Genomic DNA, 21,189 nt, shown 5'->3' on the forward strand with positions numbered 1-21,189 from the left:
AACTGAGGTTATGGACAATATGGTAGAGTAGTTTATCCTGAATCATCTAAAGTTTCCCACATTATGATTTTCCTTGTATTCATCATTTTTGAGCTTTGTAACACAGTCGAGACTTGACATGTTTTGGTTCTATGTTCTGAGGTTTTATAAGAAATGTTGTTTTTCTGGCTTTACTGTTAATCACTGACCAGTACTAATGATTTGTTTATATATATAACAAAGATGTCGATGTATTTAATACATTACACCTCTACCCCGATATAATCTGACCCGATATAACACAAATTCGGATATAATGCGGTAAAGCAGTGCTCCGGGGGGGCGGGGCTGCACACTCCGGTGGATCAAAGCAACTTCGATATAACGCGGTTTCACCTATAACGCGGTAAGATTTTTTGGCTCCCGAGGACAGCATTCTATCGAGGTAGAGGTGCATTTATACAATGATACCTCATATTAGATTGTTATATAATGCTTTAGGTCTCACTTGTGTAGGCTCCATGACTGAAGATGTGTTCCAGTATTGCGTAATCAAGGCCGCATTTAATAAAAAGGGTCCAATTAGTATAATTATATTACAGGTAAAGTGTAATACTGTGTACATAATACAGATAGCCTTTATACACAAGGTACATTAGACCTAATGACTTCACAAAAATTGTCATAAGGAAAACCAAACCCAACATGACATTTAAGATTCTTGCTGGGGCATGAAAGACTTACGAAAAGTGAATAAAATACAGTAGAACCTCAGAGTTACGAACACCATGGGAATGGAGGTTGTTTGTAACTCTGAAATGTTCATAACTCTGAACAAAATGTTATGGTTGTTCTTTCAAAAGTTTACAACTGAACATTGACTTCATAGCGCTTTGAAACTTAACTAAGCAGAAGAAAAATGCTGCTTTTAACCATCTTAATTTAAATTAAATGAACACAGAAACAGTTTCTTTATCTTGTCAAATCTTTTTTTAAACTTTTCTTTTATCTTTTTAGTAGGTTACGCTTAACACAGTACTGTACTGTATTTGCTTTTTTTATGTGTCTCTGCTGCTGCTTGATTGTGTACTTCCGGTTCCAAATGAGGTGTGTGACTGACCAATCAGTTTGTAACTCTGGTGTTCGTAACTGAGATTCTATTGTCCATTTTGAACAGGGAACCAGAGTGATTAGTGGCTGTGAAATTCACCTTTTCATTAAAGTCTCCTTTGTCCTTTAATAAACCAGATTACAGGCTTTAAATAGTGTCAGACTTCTAACAATTAGTAGGATTATCTTTTATGATTAATTTGTCCACTTTTTAAACATATATGTTCATTTTGCAAGAGCCTCACCATGTCAAAGAAGAGTCTTGCAATGCTCTGGTGCCTTTTCATGGCTTTTGCCAACAAGTTCGACTTTCCCTGCCCCTCACCTCTCTTTTAAAGAAGGATTTATAAACTGATGATACATCTTAAATGAGGTCTGGCAGGTTACTAAAGGCCATTTTCTAACTCCCAAAAGCAAAATAAGAGGCAATACTGGTGTTAATATTAAGGATCTTGGATGCAAAGGAAAATCAGAATAGCACATTTGTTTAAATCAGTAGTCGTGTCTGTAATAGCTGTAGCATTAATCACATATACAAAATATCTACTGCTAGAAACTCATGCATCAGGATATCGATATTGATATTCATAATGTGTTCATCAATGTAGTAACTGAGTGCATGTGGTGCCACTTGCTGGATGTACTTAAGAGACCAATTCTGAAAAGTGGGGACTGCCTCTTGAGACACGAATAGGAGTGGAATTCAGTGGGAGTATCTTCACAGGAGATACCCAGCAACTCACAAGAACAGGACCTTAGAAGGTATTTCACCTTCCTATCCAGAGTAGGTGCTGATCACCACTGAAAACGGAATACCAGAGTAGATGGACAAACTGTCTGTTCTATTATGGTAATTCCCTTGTTCCTAAACTATATTGCTGTATATGTAAACAATACATTCATAACAAGGCACATGATACCTTTAACAATCTGAGAATATCAGATACAAATGCTATGAACTCACTTCCTGAAGCATGCTATTGCCTTTAAAAAATAATGGCAATAAAGTGTGGCTAAGAAATACAGCTCTACTGGATACAAATATTGAGGCCCCATCCCTCACTTACACAAATAGTCCCACTGGTTTCAATGAGACTATTCTCAGGAGTCAGGGTTTGTAGGACCACACTCATGATTTTGAAATCTCACTAGCAAAAGTTGTCCTTTTATACAGACTATTTTTATACAAAGGGAGAAGAAAAATGGACACTATAATACTTCCCCTTGCTACATTAAATATTCAGTTAGCTCTAAAATTTTCATACCCTTCGCCAAGATTTTAAACAATGGGATTTAATTTTATTTTTGTCACTAGATAATCCCTCAGTGTCAAAGTTTTTACACCAAATCTCAACTGAAAGTCACTTAATTGATCTTACATTTTAGGGTCTATCCAGACTAGGGAAATCTACTTTATTAAAATAGAATTGCTTAACACAGGTATTTTGATCAGACCAAGCAATATTTACCTTGCTTATACTTTGGTTAGTTGGTCCCTTTATAGTGTCTAAAATTTGCACTCTGTTGTATGTAGATAGGCCTTTGTTTGTACTCACTTAAGGATGTGTACATGTATTTTGAGATTAAAAGACAACATAAATTCTAGTTCCTAAGGACATGTTTTTTTATTTTATGCAAGTAACAAACTCTCTCATGCTCCATATCCAAGCTGACTGAGCAGTGTCTCAGAACTATAGTCAGTTTATGAGTATGCTAGAAAGAAATTAATATAGTTCTTTAAACAAAAAACAAACAAACAAGCAAACAAAAACTTAATTGAAATAATAGGATCATTTCAAAATGGAGACTGATTTTCCATGAGAGGATAATTGCCATTAAGCTGTACAAATAATACTATTGTTAAGACTAATAATACTATTTTAAGACTGAAAAAGAAACCATACTGGTAATAAGGACCTTGCTAGAACTTCCAATAATGGTGAATTGGTTAATGCTCATTGGTTCAAGAACATTAATACAAACCAGTATGACACAATTTTTAATTTGAAAATGTATGGCAGCTTTCCCATATAACAATCAGTTACTACACAGATCCTGTCGGTACAGATGCTTCACGAAAGGAGCCTGTTGTTGATTTTGCAGTAGAAAATTAAAGCACAGCAATACCACAGTGTTTTTAAATATGGATCCAGTCCTGCAAACCTTGACTCCTGTGAGTAGTAGTTAGTCTTGCAGGTAGTCCCATAAAAACCAATGATATTACTCATGTATGTGTTTGTAGGACAGGGCCTTATATTAGTTATTTTCATTGCAAAATAACATCATTGTGTAATGCTGCCAGCTCTCTGTTGAAAATTTAAAATAACACATGCCTATTGACAGGTTTCAGAGTAGCAGCCGTGTTAGTCTGTATCCGCAAAAAGAACAGGAGTACTTGTGGCACCTTAGAGACTAACAAATTTATTAGAGCATAAGCTTTCGTGGGCTACAACCCACATGCCTATTGGTATTTCAGTCTTGTAAAGTCATGAACAATTTATATTGTGTTTATTTTTCCCAGCAAAAATATATAATAAACTAGCAGCACCACGGGATTAAAAAATTCTGAGGTAAAACTGTTAGAATCATAGAATATCAGGGTTGGAAGGGACCTCAGGAGGTCATCTAGTCCAACCCCCTGGTCAAGGCAGGACCAATCCCCAACTAAATCATCCCAGCCAGGGCTTTGTCAAGCCTGACCTTAAAAACCTTTAAGAAAGGAGATTCCACCACCTCCCTAGGTAACCCATTCCGGTTCTTCACCACCCTCCTAGTGAAAAAGTTTTCCTAATATCCAACCTAAACCTCCCCCACTGCAACTTGAGACCATTACTCCTTGTTCTGTCATCTGCTACCACTGAGAACAGTCTAGATCCATCCTCTTTGGAACCCCCTTTCATGTAGTTGAAAGCAGCTATCAAATCCCCCCTCATTCTTCTCTTCCGTAGACTAAATAATCCCAGTTCCCTCAGCCTCTCTTCATAAATTATGTGCTCCAGTCCCCTAATCATTTTTGTTGCCCTCCTCTGGACTCTTTCCAATTTTTCCACATCCTTCTTGTAGTGTGGGGCCCAAAACTGGACACAGTACTCCAGATGAGGCCTCACCAATGCCAAATAGAAGGGAATGATCACATCTCTCCATCTGCTGGCATGCTCCTACTTATACAGCCCAAAATGCCGTTAGCCTTCTTGGCAACAAGCGCACACTGTTGACTCATATCCAGCTTCTCTTCCACTGTAACCCCTAGGTCCTTTTCTGCAGAATTGCTGCATAGCCACTCGGTCCCTAGTCTGTAGCAGTGCATGGGATTCTTCTGTCCTAAGTGCAGGACCCTGCACTTGTCCTTGTTGAACCTCATTAGATTTCTTTTGCCCCAATCCTCTAATTCGTCTAGGTCCCTCTGTATCCTATCCCTACCCTCCAGCGTATCTACCACTCCTCCCAGTTTAGTGTCATCTGAAAACTTGCTGAGGGTGCAATCCACGCCATTCTCCAGATCATTAATGAAGATATTGAATAAAACCGGCCCCAGTACCAACCCTTGGAGCACTCCGCTTGATACCGGCTGCCAACTAGACATGGAGCCATTGATCACTACCCAGTGAGCCCGATAATCTAGCCAGCTTTCTATCCACCTTATAGTCCATTCATCCAGCCCATACTTCTTTAACTTGCTGGCAAGAATACTGTTGATGGAATGAGGGTATTTAAATATATTTATGGCTATGTATCTCCAACAAATGGGCACCAATTTGGCTCTGGGAAATGGGTATACCTTACTTTAAATCCTGGTATTATACTAACAGAAATGGACAAGTGTTTGAATTATCATAGGGATATGTCCATAGGTAGCACAGGAGTTCACTTTGATTTTATTTACAGTTAATTGTTTTGAGTAGATGAATTCTTTTATATTTCATTTATTTTCTTTTGCTTGGGATAATGATAGTTTGAGATCTCCTTTGAGATCTGTGAATGAAAAGTACTATAGTATTATTTTTAGTTTTTAAATTGCTATTTGTATTTAAAATATTTTTTTCTTTGCAACTTCCAAATTTAATTTGTTTGGTTTCTGCTTCTTTCAAAAATGTATAATTTACAAAGAGATATCAAAAAGCCTTGTGGAAAATGAAGTTGCATTAGAAGTGGTCACTTTTTTCTTTTTTTATAAATTGGAAATTTTGGGTGAGCTTGATCGGTTGTGAACTGGTCAAGGAGAAATGCTTTAACAAAGTTTTATAAAGGCTGTTTGCATAAAAATCACAAGAAAAAGTGCCATAAGAGAGACTCTGTTTCTCTGCTGATCAATAAGGTTGAAGGCTTCTATCCATTTTTCAGTGTGCCTATGATTTTATGAATGTGAATGTATTTATGTATAATTTAATTTAGAGTTAAATTCCAGTGGCATAGGGGGAAAACATATCAAATGACACATGAGGGAAGTTGTATATAATTTGATATTTATTTTCAAAGAATATTTTGAAGTAGGAAAGGTTCTGGTTTTGTATTGTCAGCTTGACTGCAAATATTAAATGTCTTTTTTTAAAGATATGATTAATTGTAATTCCTATTTTCTAATGAGAGTAAGATGCCACATCAAGATAAATTATTTTTTTTTCTCTGGACAAAGCTACAATACTCATTCTCTCCTTGCCACCAAGTAGTGCTTTACAAAAGAAGTTGCCATATGTACTCCTTTTCTCTCTACAAGAGCTGACTTTGTGTAAACTGTAATTTCAATGAGAAAGAAAATTTAAGCAAGCTTCTGACTGAAATTACGGGAACTCCTCATGAGAGATACATAGCAATATAAGATGAGCAACTGAGGGTTAAACAGTGTCTAGTGATTATGGATGGAGAAGGAAAGGAAAACATCCAAAGCATGAGAATACTTTTTTAACCTCCACTCAAATGGTACAAAATGTGACAAAATGTGGTTATGACCCCCCACCCCCTGAATGTGAGCTATTTATATATTTTGCAACAACATATCAATGCTAAATATCTTCATGGCTTGGAATCTTCAGACCCAATGAGTTGCATTCTACATGGGTATAAAATCCAGAGAAATTCAATGGCGTTACTCTCGTATACACTGTTGCAAAAGAGATCAGAAAGAGGCCCAGTGTGTGTGGTGGCTTCCAGTCCAGTTTTGCATTTCTATATGTCCTCACAGCATGAGGCTTTGTCTTTAAAGGCACAAATTTAATGTTTTATTGTCAAATCTATTTTTTAATTTATACATGGCAAGGGGACCTTCTGCCACGGAGCAATATAAAGATATTGTGCCTAGCAAAACAGAGAAAGATATCACTTAAGAAGATCGGAGTGCCTGAAAATATACACTATTGGCAAAATTCTCCCTTGGTCGTGCATGTGGCTCACACTGACATTAGTGGAAGCCATATCCCTCATTTACAAGAGTATCTGGCACACGTCTTGAAAATAATAATAGCAGGTTCCCCCCAACCCCAGAGAACATGGTAAAATTACTATAAAAATACCCACAGAAGTATTTTCAAAATGAGATTTATTTTTAAGAGTTACTGTTGCATCCCAGAAACTTGAAAACCATATTTTCCATTAGGAAAACATTTCCCATACCAATGTATTCACTGAATTCAGTGTCTTAACTTCAGAAACCACAGTTAAGCTTTCCTCTTGGGAACAATACACTAATTTTTGTATACTGATAATAATGAAAGTCCTAAAAAAACCACAGAGAAATTATTTTCCCAGTCATGTTTGCAATTCTTTACTCTTAGAATTACATAAGTCTCTATGTTATGACATTTAATTCCTGTTTTTACTTGGCTTTGCCAAGAAAAAAGAGTGAAGAATCTTCATATGGGATATGGCTCTCTCCCTTCAAAGATTCTGAAATAAGTATTTTCATAGGAATTCAGAAATTGACTTTAAAGTTCACAGGAACCTTCTAGATTTTCCTGTGCCACAGAACAGTATCATACTGTGCTAGGATTTTAGTGCTATCTGCTTACATAGTGTAAGGGGTTCAACTGTAAAATTGTACACTTCTTTATAGTCTAAATCCAGAGGGTATACAAAAAGGAAATGGTGGTGGAGAGGCTAGAGAAAGCTCTCAAAGATCAGGAACCGCAGCAGTCAAGCTAGGTGGTGGGAGGGCAACTCTAGAATGGGTGTGCAAAGGAATTCCACACTCCTTCCAGACAACAGTGCCAGCTCTACACATACCAGAAAGAAAGAGGAAGAATAGGGTGGGCCAGTAGTGTGACCACTTGGTTTACAATTATGCATATCTAATGTCCTAGTGTGAAGAGACTTTATTATCATTAATGCTACCAAACCTGGATAGCTGTTCTGTGCAGCAAATTGAAATTATTATTATTTACACACTTTTGGTAAGTTCCACACTTCACAGAATACATTTTCCAGAATTAAGGTGAATCCTCACTGGTTTTGGCCCTAAATGCAAAAGGCTGGTGCGTTAAGGTATACAGCACAATTTAGACAAGAAGTAATACAGTGAAGCAAAGAAAGATAAACAGGTGCACTAGTGATGAATACATGAAGAATGAAAAAAATGCTTTCCCTTTATCTTTTTAGTAGTTTATGTTTAACACAACACTGTATTGTATTTGCTGTTTTTTTCGTCTCTGTTGTTGCCTGATTGCATACCTCCAGTTCCAAATGATATGTGTGGTTGACCAGTCAGTTTGTAACTCTGGTGTTCGTAACTCTGAGGTTCTACTGTATGCTTGTGTAGTACCTATCACAATGTGGGCCTCTAGCAGTATAAATAATAAATAATAATCTAATTTGTGATTTTTTTCAGATAAAATATTATATTTTTCAATATGTGCTGACAATTCATGTACTTACCATTATGTGACATGCCAACTGCAAGGCATTTCTGAAATCTGCAATACTGACATTTATTCCTGCTTTTCTTATGAATGCGACAATTCAGATCACATCTGTCATAGATTAGCTTTAACCTGATTGTTCTTCGAAAGAAACCCTGCAATAAAAATAAAGGCATGGGAAAGGATCAGTCTAAAACATCTTCCAGTGCCTCTGCCTCATTTGAAAGGCAGATTCCACTACACTGAATATACTGTAGCTACCTTTGTTTTAGAATGTGTGTTAGAACTTTCCCATTTTAAGATTCTGCACATTTTCAAAATATCAGAACTCATTACCAGATGTAAGAAAAATTCTATGGATCATAGCAAACCCAATCCACTCTCTGAATCCAGGAGTTTAAAAAAGAATGATATGCAAATACATCTGGATGGGTTGCACACTCTTCAGTTTAAAGAACTGCTGCTGGTGCCTCATGAAAAACATAAAATATTCCATGAAGAAAGACATTCTACTTCTGCATCATATATTTTCTGTCTTTATTTCCACAGTTCTTTTTATTGCATGAAAAACAGGACCTCATAAACCCCTGCTGCTTATGCCTCACCTGAACTCATACCTCTCTATTAATTACATTAGAATTTAATTTCCATCTTCCCATTCTTTTAATTCAAGCAAATCATTCCCCCCCAAGCAAATCATAAGATTGTGGGCTAGTTGTTGGTTTAGTTATTTTCTCTAAATAACTCTGCTTCTTCATTATTTTCAAATCTTTTTACTGTTGGAGGCCCATGTACTTACAGAATATTTATTTTCCTTCATTTATTCTATTTCTTTGGCCGTTTTTATTGCTAAACTATTTTTGTAATATTTATTTCCAGGATCTGTTTATGTTTGAAATGTTCAGTTTGCTCTTATTATTTTGAATTTACAGGTCTTCAAAATATACAAGCACCTGAAACTTCTAAAATTGGTATGATAGCCAGGATAACTACTACAAAGTGCAATGTAGCCCTGTAAAGAGACAAATTTTTGCTGGTCATTATGGAAATTCATAATCTTGTCTTTTCAGAACACTTTTTTATTACTTGAAGCCTTATGGGGTTGAAACACAAGCAGAAAAAATATTTTGGTTTACATGGTTGTTTAGATTTTAGCATGCATTCTAAATTCTACATATAGATGAAAGTTTTTTGCTGGTTAGGAACAATGTAAATAATATCCAATGAATGCACATGTATGATTTTTAAAAAATTCCATTACATTGCAGCAATAGGACAGTCCAAAGGCAGTGTATTTCTTAATAGATTATTGTACTTGCTGGATTAGACTAGGATTGTCTTTGACTAAACCCACATGGCATGTGCAATATTTGCCGATAATTAAACTGCTGGTCATATCTCATGGTTTAGAGTTGTATTCTCAGATCATTTATATGCAGATTATTTTAATAAGGCATGTCCAAGTTTATTACAGTTCCTTCCTTGTTACAGCTAGTTTTTCTCACAGCTCACTTGTAAGCACTATGCTGACTTCTTATTTATATATTTCACTGTGACCGTAAGTAATCGATAATAGATGTATTGCTCTTCTAGGGATTTCTGGTAGATTCACAATTTAATCCTTTGAGATTTTGTTTAACCCCAGAGCAGGTCTGTGCCTCTGTAATCCCCTATTACTGAGGACAGTGTAGCCCTACAGCACTCACTTATCCTATAGGTCTCGTATACTCTAAACATAGCTAGCATCAGTGGGTGCTTTGAAAAGGAGTCAATGAATTTTTAAAGTCATAGGGCCTGATTCACCAATGCCCTTCGATCTTGTGTAGCCATTTACAACTGTGCAAAGTGAGTATAAAATGCAAATCAGAGTAATATAGACTGAATATTAAATTGCCTAGAGATTGACTAAAAAATTAAATTGGGTAAGAGCTTGATCTTGCTTCCATTAGAATACATTCAAATTTTCTGAGTGACTTCAGTGATAGCAGGATTGGGACCCAATCTCTTTCCACTGACCAAATTGAGAAAAATTTGAAAAATAAATCAATAGCATAAATAACAAAAATTAAACTAGATTTTAAAATCCTTCCAATTTTAATATAAAGTTCTGTTTTTAATATATGAAGGGCAATTTGTTTTAAATAAATAATTTTTTACATGACAGTGCCCTTTTAAACAGAACACAGATCTCATATTTTATTGAATGATTCTTCAGAATCTCACAAGACCATATTTATGTATCCTTTGTGATCCAGATGGTTTTGCATATAATCTCTATGGATAGTAATTCCATGCTCAAATAATAAGAATATAGCAGTAGGGATATATTACCAACCACCTGACCAGGATGGTGATAGTCACTGTGGAATGTTCAGGGAAATTAAAGAGGCTATTAAAATAAAAAACTCAATAATAATGGGGGATTTCAACTATCCCCATATCGACTGGGTACATATCACCTCAGTATGGGACGCAGAGAAAAAGTTTCTTGATTCCTTAAATCACTGCTTCTTGGAGCAGCTAGTCCTGGAACCCACAAGAGGAGAGACAATTGTTGATTTAGTTCTAAGTGGAGCACAGGATCAGGTCCAAGAGGTAAATATAGCTGGACCGCTTGGTAATAGTGACCATAATATAATTAAATTTAACATCCCTGTGGCGGGGAAAACACCACAGTGGCCCAACACTGTAGCATTTAATTTCAGAAAGGGGAACTACACAAAAATGAGGAGGTTAGTTAAACAGAAATTAAAAGATACAGCGCCAAAAGTAAAATCCCTGCAAGCTGCATGGAAACTTTTTAAAGGCACCATAATAGAGGCTCAATTTAAATGTATACCCCAAATTAAAAAACATAGTAAAAGAACCCAAAAAGAGCCACTGTGGCTAAACAAGAAAGTAAAAGAATCAGTGAGAAGCAAAAAGGCATCCTTTAAAAAGTGGAAGTTAAATCCTAGTGAGGAAAATAGAAAGGAGCATAAACTCTGGCAAATGAAGTGTAAAAATATAATTAGGAAGGCCAAAAAAGAATTTGAAGTATAGCTAGCCGAAGACTCAAAATGTAATAGCAAAATTTTTTTTAGGTACATCAGAAGCAGGAAGCCTGCTAAACAACCAGTGGGGCCACTAGATGATCAAGATGCTAAAGGAGGGCATTGTGGAGAAACTAAATGAATTCTTTGCATCGGTCTTCACAGTTGAGGATATGAGAGATATTCCCAAACCTGAGACATTCTTTTTAGGTGACAAATCTGAGGAACTGTCCCAGATTGAGGTGTCATTAGAGCAGGTTTTGGAACAAACTGATAAACTAAATAGTAATATGTCACCAGGACCAGGTGGTATTCACCCAAGAGTTCTTAAGGAACTCAAATGTGAAATTGCAGGACTACTAACTGTAAATCAGCTTCTGTACCAAATGACTGGAGGATAGCTAATGTGACGTCAATTTTTAAAAAGGGTTCCAGAGGTGACCCCGGCAATTACAGGCCGGTAAGCCTGACTTCAGTACCAGGGAAAGTGGTTGAAACTATAGTAAAGAACAAAATGGTCAGACACATAGATGAACATAATTTGTTGGGGAATAGTCAAGATGTTTTTTGTAAAGGGAAATCATGCCTCACCAATCTCCTAGAATTCTTTGAGGCGGTCAATAAGCATGTGGACAAGGGGGATCCAGTGGATATAGTGTATTTAGATTTTCAGAAAGCCTTTGACAAGGTCCCTCACCAAAGGCTCTTAAGCAAAGTAAGCAGTCATGGGATAATAGGGAAGGTTCTCTCATGGATTAGTAACTGGTTAAAAGATGAAACAAAGGGTAGGAATAAATAGTCAGTTTTCAGAATGGAGAGAGGTAAATAGTGGTGTCCCCCAGGGGTCTGTCCTGGGCCCAGTCCTATTTAACATATTCATAAATGATCTGGAAAAAGGGGTGAACAGTGAAGTGGCAAAATTGCAAATGATACAAAACTACAGGGAAACCCTGCTATAACGCGCCCCCGATAACGCGGATTCGGCTATAACGCGATCATAAGGTGGCTCCTAAATTTTCATAACCCTGCTATACCATGACCCCGCATTTATCGCAATCGAATTTTTTGGACCCCAATCATTGCGTTATAGCGGGGTTTCCCTGTACTCAAGATAGTTAAGTCCCAGGCAGACTGCGAAGAGCTACAAAAGGATCTGTCAAAACTGGGTGACTAGGCAACAAAATGGCAAATGAAATTCAATGTTGATAAATGCAAAGTAATGCACCTTGGAAAACATAATCCAAACTATACATATAAAATGATGGGGTCTAAATTAGCTGTTACCACTCAAGAAAGAGATCTTGGAGTCACCGTGGATAGTTCTCTCAAAACATCCATTCAATGTGCAGCAGCAGTCAAAAAACTAAACAGAATGTTGTGAATCATTAAGAAAGGGATAGATAATAAGATATAAAATATCATATTGCCTCTATATAAATCCATGGTATGCTCACATCTTGAATACTGCCTGCAGATGTGGTCGCCCCATCTCAAAAAAGCTATATTGGAATTGGAAAAGGTTAACAAAAGGGCAACAAAAATGATTAGGGGTATGGAATGGCTGCTGTCTGAGGAGAGATTAATAAGACTGGGACTTTTCAGCTTGGAAAAGAGACAACTAAGGGGGGATATGATAAAGGTCTATAAAATCATGACTGGTGTGGAGAAAGTAAATAAGGAAGTGTTATTTACTCCTTCTCATAACACATGAACTAGGGGCCACCATATGCAATTAACAGGCAGCAGTATTAATAGGCAGTATTTTTTCACACAACGCACAGTCAACCTATGGAACTCCTTGCCAGAGGATGTTGTGAAGGCCAAGACTATAACAGGGTTCAAAAAAGAACTAGATAAATTCATGTAGGATAGGTATATCAAGGGCTACTAGCCAGGATGGGCAGGGATGGTGTACTTAGCCTCTGTTTGGCAGAAGCTGGGACTGGGTGACAGGGGATGGATCACTTGATGATTACCTGTTCTGTTCATTCCCTCTGGGGCACCTGGCATTGGCCACTGTTGGAAGACAGGATACTGGGCTAGATGGACCTTTGGTCTGACACAGTATGGCCGTTCTTATGTTCTTATGCATATTTGTGTGGACACATAAAGAAGGTATGATTGCAAAGGACACTTGATACCACATGTGAAAGGAAGTGAGCATTGGGGTTTGTATATCACATTTTAGCTAGTTTCTCCTTTCCCTCCCCCTCACTTCCTCCACAACTCAGTGCTGGTTTCATAGTGTGGCTTCTCCTTGTACTGTATGAAAAACTGTAATAAAATAATTTAAAAAAACCCTATACAGGCTTGCTAAACAAAAACCAAAACAAACAAACAGAACCTCCGCTCCTAGAGCAAAGACCAAATGCATGGGAGAGCTAACTGAGAAACTTTGGATTCAGAGCACATTTGGGAAAGACTCCCTATTTCTGAGAATTCACACAGAGTTCACAGCTAATCCACATGCTAACGGACATTATTGATAAGCACAGGAGAAATCCTGGAGGAATAAAATGATGCACCATCTGTCAGGGTCAGAGAAATAGCTGGGTTAAAACTAAAGGGGACATTACTAAGTTAGCCAAACTTATATTAATTAGGACAGAAAATGGTGAATCTACTACTCTACACACATTCAGTGTTAGAACAGTTCTACTTGACCCAGCTGATATGTTAATTCCATTGCCACTGGACCTTCAGCATATCCGAATAATGTTGCTGTCCATTAATATTCTACTAAAATCAGTAGAATGGAATTCTTTTTCTAGGGACATTCAGCAGCACAGCTAAGGTGACCAACCTGCATTTCTTGGCAGCAGTCAAGAAATGAGAACGTGGAAATGACAGAATGTTCTTATTTCAGGCAGACATTATTGGGACAACCCACCTTACAACCTTCGCATGCATGCACGCCATAATGAAATCCAGAAGCCTTGTCCCCACATACTCTGCATTCTATAGCCATGAGAGAATTGGAGGTCTCTTCAGGAGGTTTATTGTACAACTGAACTTTTTCTGAAAAATAAGGTGGGGAAGGAGGCTCCATTTTGATTGCACCTGCATATGTAAGAGATTTTAAAAGATTAATTTATCATCTGTTTTAAAAGGTACAATAAGAAGTCAAGAAATAGTGACCAATACTTTCATTATAACTAACAACCACAGTAAATAGGGCCAAAAATTCTCTGTCCTGTTTAATAGTAAAATAATGATAAACAGCTGTAAATATTAACTCCTTAAAAGACTACAAGCCATAAGCAGCCATCTAGTAGATTGTGAATGAGGCTGAACAATTTTGAAGATGGCAGGGTCTGGTGCAGAAAGGGGGCTATTGATCCAGTCTTTATATTGGTAGTGCAGAATTGGTTGAGGTTGGGGACATCATTGTCCTCCATAGTGGGGACTTCATATTTATTCCCTGACATAGTAGCCTTCCATGAATCTTCCTCCCTCCATCACTCTGCAAAGAATGTGTGGTACTTACTACAAGTGTAGGGCAGCAGTAGCCCTGGGAGGCAGGGATTGGAATCCCTAACAAGGTCTAAAAAACAACTACTCACTTGAGCTACTCAGTTGGATAATTTGGTCAAATACAGATTGTGCTGGTGTTTTAGAGCCACTTCAGCTCTTAAGAAACTTCACTCTGTATTGGGAAATATAGTTCAACCTCAGAGGCAGGTTACTGTTACATCTGACCCCTCTGAAAATTACTAATTAGAGTGCCCTTTATAATTTTAAAACAGTTGAGCGAATACAAACAAATATGGCAACTCTTCATCAACCTATAGAGTTGGACATAAAAATGAAGCATTGATCTTAGTAGATTATAAGATCATAGCAATATTACATTCCAGAAATAGGGAAACAGAACAACAAAGCAATAAAGATAATATAACAATAAAGCAAAAGCTTCCTTTTCAGTGGCAAACCCAGTATATGCTGTATGGATTAGGCTCACATTCATCAAGCTAAGTGTGTTATACTATTACTACTTTCTTTCCTAAGAGTTACCAAGGCTGTAGGGCAGGGGTCGGCAATGTTCGGCACGCGGCTCGCCAGGGTAAGCACCCTGGCGGGCCGGGCCCGTTTATTTACCTGCTGACGCGGCAGGTTCGGCCGATCGCGGCCCCCACTGGCCGCGGTTCGCCGTCCCGGGCCAATGGGTGTGGCAAGAAGCGGCGCGGGCGAGGGATGTGCTGGCCGCGGCTTCTCGCCACCCCCATTGGCCCGGGACGGCGAACCGCGGCCAGTGGGGGCCGCAATCGGCCGAACCTGCCGCGTCAGCAGGTAAATAAACTGGCCCGGCCCGCCAGGGTGCTTACGCTGGCGAGCCGCGTGCCGAACGTTGCCGACCCCGAGGCTGTGATAATCTTCTCATAATGGTATATTTCCTATTCTCCTAATCCAATAAACAATCATCTTTGTGGTGCTGTATCTCTGTATGAAGCCTTGTCTGTGTGATTCCATTTTCCCTGCGTCTTGTTTGTCTTATGTGCTTTAGTGACAATGAATGTCTATGTTGTGCACAGACATCTCATATCTGTCAGCTTCTGCTCACTGTGGGGTAAGCCGTTACTTGCTGGTATTGTACAATAAAAGATGCCAATTTTCCCCCACAAAAGTCAAACAAGTACCTTTTTGCTCTCCCTGCATGGAGCAGACTCATGCCTACTGTTACTTTTGCACTTTACTTTGTGTGTTTACTGTTCACATTATGTAAAATCTCTAGGGATGAATCCAGTCTCCAGTGCCATGCCACAGTAACTTTGATGGGTGCTGGGATGATCAATGGGAAGGGGGAGAGAGGGGTAAGAGGGCAGGAGTCCAACCCCAGGCTACAGAGAGACAGCCTATTGGCTTGAGTAGTTTCTGCTTCCCTAGCAGGTCCTTTAGAGGAAGTAGAGAGGGGTTGAAGGGTATATGTGTGGATGGATGAACTAGAGAACTTGAACATTGACAAATCTTCCAGCCCCTCCTTCAAAACACTCCTGTGTGTTGCTGTGCAAAGACCCTTTGGGGTGCAAGTCCCTGTGCTGCACAGATGGGCACCCCCCTTCCAAATCTTGCTCCCCAGTGCACAGTAGGACCATACCAGTTCTGCTGCCAAGGGCTTTCAGACTTGTACACTTAGGGCAGGATTTGCCACTTGATGAATAATTAATTATAAAAAGAATAAGAACTGCTTATGATCATTGAACATTAACAGGAGGCACATGGCCTTAAGCAATTTTTTAATACAGTTTTTATGACAGATTTCTAACTCACCTTATAAACAAAAGAGACAAACATATATAAATCAGAAACTCTGGATGTTGTTTATAAAGATGTAAATCATTCTGACATCATTTTAAAGTATTACATGGGGCCGAATCCTAAAGTTCTCTCAGGGAAGTCAATGAACATTTGCCTGTCCCATTGGCCTAAAAGATCAGTGGTATGATTGTCAGCAGGAGTGGGGTAACCATGTCCTTAGGGACAAGTCACCTCCCTTCCAGATGGGAAAAGTTCCATTTGGGATTTTATTCATAATTGTGAAGCTAGGGGCTGCTTTGTTTACATGCAACAATACAAAGGGAATACTCACAAAACTCCAAGGGCCTGTCTACATTAGGAATATCTATGTAGTCATACTGGGGCAAATGTCTCTAATGTAGACAAGCTCGAAACCCATGAGCCTGTTAGCCAGCTTGGGATTCAATGGGTGTTCTTAGCATATTATGTAATATGCTAGGAAATGCTAGCCAATTTATAAAATGTAGAACATCTAATTTGCTTGGTTTTTAATAAAGCTTCAAGAACATTTTACTCCAAGGGTATCTGGGAGAGAGGGAGGTTCTGAAACAAATTCTAAAAAATCTTTTGTGGAGGGTACACTTCCCAGAGAATTAAACAATTCAAATTCGGACAACCTGAAAAGTGAAAAGAAACTGCATACTTTGGCATTCCTGGAGCTTGATATCATATTTGTAATCAATGGCTGTCTGGTCAGTTCTTGCAAGAGGAATATCTTCATAGTGTGGTGAAGAAATACTAGAAAAATCAACAGTGGTAAAGGGCTTTATGTCGAAGGAATGAGAGTGATCTTCCATGGCAGACAGATCCACTGGGCTAATTCCAAAATTAATGGGCCAAAACGGCATTTCTGTGTCGACCATTGTAATCCCTGAAAGAAAAAAAAGAAAGAAACAGACATTTAAAAAACTGCTTCTTCTCCATACAATGGGGACTCAGTAGGCTCACATAATTCATGTTACTGTTAGGTGAATAATCTACACACAGATACATACAAGATGTATAAAATAATTACTTACTTTAAATTATTAAGAATAGCTAAATGACACATATCCTGCTTTTATATTTAAAAAAATATTTATACCATGTGGAGGCCTTCAAGTTCTTACAAAAATGAATATTGCTAATTTAAAGGAACATGGGACATGATTCTCATGTTTCACCATTTTTTACACTTTGGTGGAGTTACTGTTGATTTATACCAATCTACATGAGAGCAGAGTTATGGTGGTTTTGGTCTGCATGGGTTAATTTCTAACATTATCAGGCTCTAAATTGATTTACTAAGTATTCTGCCAGGTTTGAGCATTCAAAAATCCTAACAATTTAAAAAAATATAATTTTATGCTATGAAAAATATATTTGATATCGATATTATAGTACAAATAACAGATAGGAAGTTTTCAAAAACATCTAAGTGATTAAATCCCACTGAAGGCACTTTGAAAATTTTACCCTACATCCTCACAACCATGGCTCCAAGAAACTTCTTATTATGAGTTTCCATACCCCACTATGTTTCTGGGTCTCCACATTTTCTCTTAAGTTTTAATAAGAAAGGCCCAAATCAAAAGTCTAAATGTGTATAAGCCCTAAACAAATTGATATTTAGTTCTCAGTCCAAAACCTGCAGTTTGTCCTCTTCCTATCATGTGCTGAACCAAATTCCTTGATTTGAACACCTTTGAATTCCAAAGAAGTTAGAATTCCAATCTGAATTTTGCACACTGGGCCCTATCTCTACTTTTTAGTGAGTTATAAAAAGATCTTTAGATTAAAATTAGAATGAACATCATGAAATTACAATAAAGTAGTCAGCATGGTATTTCATTTGGACTTGAGACTCATTAAAGTATATAGACTTTAAACTTTTATGTAATATGAACTTGTTTGACTTGGTTTACTTTGAACCAACTAATACTACTCTGTCATGCTGCCAAAAAGTCTGTTGTTACAAAATGGATATCATGGGTGCCGCTCTTCAATTTAGAGGAAACAATATGTGTTTCACAGATTGTGATTCTTTGCTGGTGATGGCTGCTAGATGCGCAGGTCTCACAGACCCACCTGCTTGCCTTTCTGTACAGCAAGCACTGACAGTATGTTTATGCTTCTTACTCCTAAACATTAGATGAGAGGGCAGATGGTGTAACAGTAACTGATACAGAAAGAAGTGCCCTCCTAACAGCAGGGGTTCAAGGATGAAGTACTTAGGCAACTCCTTAGCAGTTTCCCCAGTTCCTTCCCCCAAAGTCTTACAAATTGCATGGGATAGATATATGGACCCTTATTCTACTCTCAGTGAAAGCAGGATTGTGCCAATGGTAAACAAAGAATTTCTGACTAATTTCTCCAAGCCAGAAAAACCTTCTGAATATATAGTCCTGATTGTCAAAATGTTTAATTGGTTTTAAATGGTTCCCACAAAAATGTATTCTTCTTTCAGTGTGTATGGAATCTATACATGGAAATCAATCTTCAGATCAATAGGGGCATTCTATCTTCATTTTAGTTACACAGATTTCCAGATAAAAGCGTAAAAATAGTCCAATGAAAAGAATGACCACTTGTTTGTTTGGCTACCTGACATTTTTTCTTAGTTATAAATCCATTCCTTTAATCATTCCTGCCCACCTCAAAAAACCCTTAAAGCATGCTTAGGGCCCTACCAAATTCACAGGCCATTTTGGTCAATTTCACGGTCATAGGATTTTAAAAATCGTAAATTTCGTGATTTCAGATATTTAAATCTGAAATTTCACTGTGTTGTAACTGTAGGGGTCCTGACACAACTCTGAAGGCAGCAACATAGAAGTAACGGTGGCATAGTATGGCATTGCCATCCTTACTTCTGCGCCGCTGCTGATGGGGTGCTGCCTTCAGAGCTGGGCGCTTGGTGGCAGCCGCCACCCAGCTCTGAAGGCAGCACAGAAGTAAGGGCGGCAATACCACGACCCCCCTAAAATAACCTTGTGACACCCCGCCATGACTTTCTTTTGGGTCAGGAGCCCCAATTTGAGAAACACTGGTCTCCCCGTGAAATCTGTTCTTTTAACCTTTACCAGGGATCGGCAACCTTTCGCCCACGGCCCGCCAGGGTAAGCCCCCTGGCAGGCCGGGCCGGTTTGTTTACCTGCTGCGTCCACCGCATGTAGCCACAGTTCGCCGCTCCAGACCAATGGGGGCTGCGGGAAGTGGCGTGGGCCAAGGGATGTGCTGGCCGCAGCTTCCCGCAGCCCCCATTGGCCTGGAGCAGAAAACTGCGGCCAGTGGGAGCCACGATCGGCCGAACCTGTGGACGCGGTAGGTAAACAAACCGGCCCGGCCCGGCCCACCAGGGGGCTTACCCTGGTGGGCCGCATGCCAAAGGTTGCCGATCCCTGCCCTATACCATACAGATTTCACGGGGGAGACCAGATTTCACGATCCATTTTTCATCGATGTAAATTTGGTAGGGTCCTACACATGCTTAACTTCAGCTGCATGCTAACTCTATCTCTATTCAGCAAAGTACTTAAGCACTGAAGATAATGAGATTTAAGCACATGCCTAAAATTAATGGGATTTAAGCACATGCTTAAAATTAAGCACAAATGTAAGAGATTTGCTGAACAGACATAAGCGTATGCATGTGCTTAAAGCTAAGGATATGCTTAAGTGCATCACTTGAATCAGGGCATAGAACTGCCATTGAACTGTTGCATGCATGATTGAGGTTAGTGTTCAATAGAAAGGATTAAAATAAATTCCAGAGTCTCCATGTACCATTCATAAGCAATGCAAAAATATTCACACAATTTTAAGGGGGCACTATGTAGTACTTTCAAGCTAAAGAGCTTCAGTTTGCAAATTGCTACAAGCTAATCAAATTTAACAGTAACTATATTTTTATGCTGTTACACAGTACATAGGCATCTCCTGAATTTAGGAAAGCAAGACAAGGATTTAGTTTTATGAATGTGACCATTCTCAAAATAAGATCACATGTGCTACCAAAACAGACCAGTTTCTATGTTTGATGACAATCCTGGCCTGTGTGCCATTTCCTTTTTGTCACATTTTGAAATCTCAATAGGAGAATACTCCTTACTCTTATAAATAGCTCTAGGGGTTCGTAGACCAAAAAGCATATATGGTTCAAGAAAGAGGCTGCTCTTTCAAAAAATCTAATAAATATGTAATGTGTACAAATATTTCAGGACTGAAGATACTGCATTCATCCCCCCTGAATTACTTCTTTAGTTTTCTTTGTGTGCGTAAAATTTCTCATCCTGCATGAATATGAAGAATATGAGTCACATGCATTCATGATACACCACTACCAATGCAAACTTACTACTATGTTGAAAAATGCACATGATTATCCACTGACTGGCTGTACTGCAGTGTTTCTCAGTTGGTGAGGATGGCTTCTCCCACCTCTTCAAGGAAAGGTCAAAACTAGGGTGACCATATTTCCTTTTGCTGAATATGGGACACCTGGTAAAATTACTCATATTCAAGCGAGTTCAACGGCAATCAAATCAAAACTATGCAGTACAAACGTTCAAATTAACATCAAGTTGACTGAGCCTCTGTTAAAAAAGAAATACTGCGTAGTTGGATTCTTTTTATATATCTTCTTATCTTTAAGGCTTTAGGATTTACACGGGGAGGGATGACACACACACTCCCGTACACCTCTCTCACACAGCCGGGTAATTGACCTCCCCTCCCCTCCCTGCCCAGCGCTCTCCACCTTCCATGTCTGGCTGGGCCCCTGGGATGGACCCTCTCTTGGTACGGGATGCAGGGACGGCTCCAGGCACCAGCAGACCAAGCACGTGCTTGGGGCGGCACCTTGTAAGGGACGGCGCTCAGGGTTTTTTGTTTGTTTGTTTGTTTTGTTTTGGCGGGTCGGCGCTCGGGGGTATTTTTTTTTTTTT

The 21,189-nt window shown here is 38.6% G+C and overlaps 1 protein-coding gene across 2 annotated transcripts in view; it reads right to left on the reverse strand.

The window, feature by feature from the left end:
• The window catches only part of PPARG (peroxisome proliferator activated receptor gamma), a 112,125-nt gene that overhangs the window by 30,948 nt on the left and 59,988 nt on the right, over positions 1–21,189 (reverse strand). For both annotated transcript variants that reach the window (XM_024211982.1, XM_024211981.1), the window contains 3 exons: positions 16,908–17,135; positions 13,860–14,029; positions 7,954–8,092 (listed from right to left, as the gene is read on the reverse strand). In XM_024211982.1, the coding sequence (XP_024067750.1) occupies positions 7,954–8,092; positions 13,860–14,029; positions 16,908–17,127 (529 nt within the window). In that variant the 5' untranslated portion in view covers positions 17,128–17,135. The remainder of the gene's footprint in view (positions 1–7,953; positions 8,093–13,859; positions 14,030–16,907; positions 17,136–21,189) is intronic.

This window comes from Terrapene carolina, unplaced genomic scaffold (genome assembly GCF_002925995.2).
Source record: "Terrapene carolina triunguis isolate 2854851 unplaced genomic scaffold, T_m_triunguis-2.0 Scaffold232, whole genome shotgun sequence".
In the NCBI taxonomy this organism is placed as follows: domain Eukaryota; kingdom Metazoa; phylum Chordata; order Testudines; family Emydidae; genus Terrapene; species Terrapene triunguis.